Raw genomic sequence first — 6,000 nt, forward strand, 5'->3', positions numbered from 1 at the left:
TTTAATAACCTTTTCACAGAGTTTCTTGGAGTGTTGTTTTGTCTTCATTGTGAATACTGATTAACCAGTGACTAGACCTTCAGACAAAGGTGTCTTTATTCTACAGTCACTTGAGACACATTCACTGCACTCCATTTCACTAATTGTGAGACTACTAGCACCAATTGGCTATTGAATTAGGTCAGTCACTTTAAAAGGCAGTGAATCAGTGAATACTCATGCAATGACTTATTATACATTATATAATTTTAATTAACTGAAATTACTTTGTAAGAAATCTGTTTTTCTTCCTGGAAATGCTGATGTAAAGGTATGACATTTTTTTTTATCACACATGGTCCGGATCAGAAATCTAACACTAAAACATATGCTGAAGAAGGAAGATGTTAGAAGAATGGTATGTCCGTGTCTTCTGAGGACTGTAGGTGATGTCAGCTTTAATACAACTATTATATCTGTGCTTATAAAGGTTCATCATATATGAATAGATAGAACATGAAGGAGAATCACACCAGAGTCAATATGTAAGTCTTATCAAATACTAAATATATAGAATAACATCCAATATGTTTCTTTTGTATGAAGATAACACTTTGTTTGTAAATGCTGAATAACATATATTGTGTTTGCCATAATTTCCATTTGTACTGAGATGAGTTTGGTACTATGTGTATTTTCAGGACATTCACTCATAACATGCTGGCGTTTGGGCTCAGTAGGAAGCTCTGTAATGACTTCCTGAAGAAGCAGGCAGTCATTGGGAACCTGAATGAAGGTAAAACACTAAAGGATAAATATAACCTAAACACAAGAACGGCCTCTGCTCATTTCGACTGTTTACTTATTTGGAATTATTAGATATAAATCACCTAATGGAATTAAGTCATAGCTCACAACCACAAGCAAGCTCCCTAACGCACTTATGTTTGTCAAGCTGCAGGTTCTCCACCAGGGAGAGCTGTTCAATCACTGTCAAGTCATTTCTTTATCAATCAGCCACAACATTAAAAGCACTGCCAGGTGAAGTGAATAATATTAATCATTTTGAAGAACACTGTTGCAGACCAAATATACTTCCTCTTGGCTACAGCACTCCCCTGCCGCAACGCGAAAACTGCTCAGGATCAGTCTGAGGTAGTGGCAAAGAGCTCAAGACGTCGACCTGGCCCCCAAATTCACCAGAGCCCAATCCGATCAAACATCCTGGTGACATGATGGAGTCCAATCCATGGAGGCCCCACATTGGGCCAGACTTGGCTCTGACCCTTAGAGGTATGGACACAGGACCTCTGGGGGCATCCTGTAGTATTTGGCATCATGACATTGGCAGCGGATCCCTTGAGTCCTGTAATTTGCAAGGTGGGACCTCCATAGATCAGACTTGTTCCGGTTTGTCCTACAGATGATCTGTTGAGATCCGAGAAGTTTGGAGGCCAGGTATGCACCTCTAGCTCTTTGCCATGTTCCTCGAGTTGTCCTGAGCAGTTTTTGTGGTCTGGTGCATTTTCTTGCCAGGGGGGCACTATCAACAGGGAAGTGTCATTGCAATATGATGTACTTGATGTACTCGCATCTCTTATGTTAAAAACTGATTTCCTCTTCATATCGGTGAATCTTTACACCCCTAGAAGACATGTCAATGCTGCCTCCTACTGGCAAAGGAAGTCAAATTTGCTGCAATCTAAAAACATTTGCCATCTGCAGGCAATGACCTGCTTGGAATGAGCTTTTGTGTAATTTACCATTTAAAAACAAAACTGGATACTTTCAATTTCACTGCAATACCCAGAAATCCTATAAAGTCTCAAAGACTCACTTTACCCATCATGACATGTTTTTAGTGTTTTATAGAGTGCTAAAATGACCAGAAAAATGTAATGTTGGTTAGTGCAACTCAGTCTTTACACCTGCTATTAACATATGTTCTGTGTCTGGATCTCTTCCCTGGATGCGTATAAAGCCTAGCTAGTGTAAATAATAATGTTGCCCTGGGCCTGCCGGGTGCAAACAAGTGAACGAAAGTGAATGAAAGTTCAAAAAGTTAAATATGTGTCAGCCAGTCCGTCCCTGTACTGCTTTAGCACAGGTCTTATACTTTCTTCCACTCAAAGTTGGAGGTCAGAATTTCCGAGTTTGTATTTCCAACCTCTAAGTGTTCCAGGTGCACAGCGCCAAATGTAAAGACAAAAACCTTGTTGGCCGCAACAAACTTTTGTTCCTTTGGCAAATGTGCACCCTTGAACCCTCAGCAGTGCAGCCTCCATAGTGCAGCCTCTGTACATATATAAAAACGAAGAAGAGGTGGAAAAACGACGCATGAGGTAACAGAAGCCATTATACATTTTATTTTATGGCACTTAACTTAGAAACCTACCTGAAATTTCCATTCAGTAGCCTAATACAAACATCCCACCCCCTTCCCATTGGTGCTGCCATTGTTGCGTGATGTCAGACAAGTCGAGGTAGGTGGATGTGCCCCAAGCTCACACATAGGAATTACAACTTTGAGTGTCATTCCCATGGTACTTTTTTGTTAAAGGAGGTTGGAAATTTCCCAGTTGCAAGTTGTCTGGAAGGCAGCATTAGTTTGGTCTGAATCCTGGCTTAGTAAAACTATCATATGGATTACATTTACTTTTGTCCAAAGTGACTTACAGTAAGTCATACATTCATACACTGATGGCGGTGGCTGCCATGCAAGGTGCCGACCAGCACATCAGGAGCAGTTTGGGGTTCAGTATCTTGCCCAAGGACACATCGACATGCAGACCAGGGGTATCAAACCAGCGACCTTCCGATAACGAGACGCGGGCTCTACCCCTGAGCCACAGCCAACATATGGATGTCTCAGCCCTGCAGGTTACAGAGTCTCCTGCATTGCGTTTCTTAACCTTAGGTGCACCATATTCATAAAGTCTGCCAGCACCATCTACCTAATTTGCATATTGAAATCTGATCTCATTGCATCCAGATACAAATTGCATGTTAATACCAGGTGGAAATCGGCTATCAGTCCTCAGATTCAAAACAAATGTGTCTGTGTTTTACCCATTTGCAGAACAGTACAAGTTGCTGACTGACCACATAGAGAAAATGGCGGCAGAATGAGTTCAAGGACATCAGGCTGCATTTCAAAGTCTCCACATAACAGACTGACAGCACGCACACATCAGCAATTTCTTTAACTCAACGTCACAGTGACCAACTCTCCGTTTGACTGTTGTTGCATTTGTGTGGGACACTGCTGAAAATCATAACCTGCTGTGCTGAACTGTGCCGTATTGTAGCAAACCCTGTTTATCCAACTTGGTAGTGCTCATGTGCACCCTGTTCTGTATCAGCAATAACACAACATCATCAGCTGGTGCATATTTAAATATCTCTAACACCTGTGCTTGTGAACTGCTTTACAAAGATTAGAAGCATGAAGAGAAACCATCCAGTATAAAACCTAAACAGCCTCAGTATGATGTCAGACTCTCTGGATTTATACATTATACACATGGTGTGTAGATAATATTATCCTCTATGCTGTTTTATTCTGTGTTTCCTTGGCAGCCATATTTATTACATGTTAGTGTAATAAATCTAACTACATCTGCACTATATATCCTCCTGCCTTGTTTCATTTAATGTAAATGTCTGCATACAGTTCAAAGCAGACCTGGGTGTAGTAGGACATGGCAATAATAACTCAAAGTGCTTTAATCTGCTGTTCAGGTGGCATCAGGTCAGTTTTGAATCACAAAGTTAGTTAGAGTTAGTTACTGAATACTCTCTTATGCTCGTCTGTGAGTTCCTTAACGCTGTAGTATCCTATTGGCAGCTTTAACATACAGTATGTAACATTTAACATTGATCGCTGTTTTTAAAATGGCAGACACAATATCCCCCCCATGCCTTCTTTTCAAAGAAACGTTTTGAGAATTATTCACTGCCTTGCAGAATTGACACGACAATTATACCACTCTCATGTTACATATATCTACAGCAAGTTGGAAAAATCTTATCTTAGCATATAGCCTGGAAACCGGTGTAACTGCTAGCCTGGCTCTGTCTAAAGGTTAAAAAAAAATAGCCTACCAGCACCTCTAAAGCTCCCTAATTAACACATATTTGGGTTTAGGATTAGTGTCTTGGCAAAACCATGACTTGTCATTTTTACAGGTTTCATATGGACTAAAAATGAAAATTCAGTAATTATCTACTCACCACCATGCTGATAGGAAGTCGGGTAAAGTTTCATAGTCTACAAAACATTTCTAGAGCTTTACAACGAAACAGCTTTGCAGCATTCTCCTAAACAACTGAAGTAGGTAGCTGGGGACTTGTTTTTAAACATAAAGAAACAACCAGAAAACAACAACCTAAAATAGCTCCGTAGAGTTCGTCAGGCGTAATCCAACTCTCTGGAAGCTTGAGTTCCAGACATGAATTTAAAAGACGTTGTTTACACCCCTTTTAAGCTCAAATATTCACTGTAGCTGCTAAGCTAAAAAGCGTTAGCACACCCCCCTATCTGAAGTTAAGCTAACTTGGCATTGCGGGCCATCTATACATTTTGCATACAGCAGATGAGCTTTATGGAGACTTTTTTTTATATTTTAAAACAAGTCACCATCTACTTAAGTTGTTTAGGAAAATGCTTCTACGCTGTTTTGCTGTGAAGCTCCTGAAATGTTTTTTGGACTACGAAACTTCACCGGACTTTTCATCGGCATGGGGGTGAGTAGATAATGACAAGTTACTCAGAGAAATGTTTCGACACATTTTTGTGACTTTTAGTATGTTACATATTTATTATATAGTGGTATAAATGTTATGTTTTCATTTAGAAACTTTATTATACCCTTAGGAGCATTAGAGACTGCTTATCCATCCAAAGTGCCTTCCATCAAACTTAATGTCCTTGTCTTTCTCCTTTGACGCTACCCTCGATCGCCCAACCAAACACTATTGCAGAGCCTGTGATGATCACTCTTGATCATTCTTCTTTGCATGCAAATACATTTTGTTGTATTGCTATCTGTGTTTTCTGTGATGGACCTAAGTAGTAGTTTAATTTGGTTGAACTGTAATGCCCACAGCATAGCTAAGCATGTCGCCTGGCCCACTGCACACACTCTGTACTGTCGTGCTGCATGTGTATCTACCTGTAAAGCTATCTACAGTAGCACATGCAAACACCATCCAGTTAATGTAAAATGAGTGACTCTGATGGGACATTTCCTAATTGTATTACTTCATCCTGCCACTGCAGGGTAGCATTGTGTCTTCCTTTATGTCACTTCTCAGTGAGAGATTCCTGAATAAAATTCTTCTTAGTTGTTTCAATAATATATCAGTGTGCTTTTTAAATAATGAAAATTGGTTATCTACATTTGAAGGACTTTCTGGTAGGTTGAATTCCATTTCAGATTGATTATGTATTTCAATCTATTGTGTCGATGAAGCCATTTTGTAAATACTGTACATGTTTCTCTGTATGTTGTAAGAATTGATCAAGTGCTGCTGTTTGTGATTTCTGTGTCTTTAATTGTAAATGTATAAACAGTAGGTGTAATAGTACATTGTGACCATTGTTTCTATCAGAAACACAAGTGTCTAACTGTAGTTGACCCTTCAGTGCGCCCTCGTTTGACATGGACATTCAAAGTATTTGCATATGGTGTTGTGCAGTAATCTCCAATGTAAATGTAATCATTCCTTCACAGCTGAGTGATATGTTTTGAGCCACATGCAGTAGAATCATACAAATTATATCTGAAGCTTTGCAAACCTCTGTATACTGTTTTTAATTGACCCTGTTAATTCTGCCAAGTGTCCCTTTGCATGTACTCTGAGTCCATTTGTAAACCTTTAAAACGTACTTAGACTATGGTGGAATGGCTAAACATTCCCTGCCATTGTGTTTTTCCTGATGTGACCTTTGACCAAGTTGCAGCTTTAATGCTTTGTACGCCCTTCTAGCTTGGTGTAAGTGTCGACCTGTATATTGTA

General features: G+C 39.7%; 1 protein-coding gene across 1 annotated transcript in view; it reads left to right on the plus strand.

Moving 5' to 3' along the window:
* kiaa0513 (KIAA0513 ortholog) overlaps positions 1–4,230 on the plus strand; it is a 31,621-nt gene extending 27,391 nt beyond the window's left edge. Inside the window, exons 11-12 of the mRNA XM_073472164.1 lie at positions 681–775; positions 3,059–4,230. Coding sequence (XP_073328265.1) covers positions 681–775; positions 3,059–3,108 — 145 coding nt within the window. The 3' untranslated portion in view covers positions 3,109–4,230. The remainder of the gene's footprint in view (positions 1–680; positions 776–3,058) is intronic.
* The last annotated feature ends 1,770 nt before the right edge of the window (positions 4,231–6,000 follow it).

Source organism: Pagrus major, chromosome 8 (genome assembly GCF_040436345.1).
Source record: "Pagrus major chromosome 8, Pma_NU_1.0".
NCBI classification, from domain to species: Eukaryota; Metazoa; Chordata; class Actinopteri; order Spariformes; family Sparidae; genus Pagrus; species Pagrus major.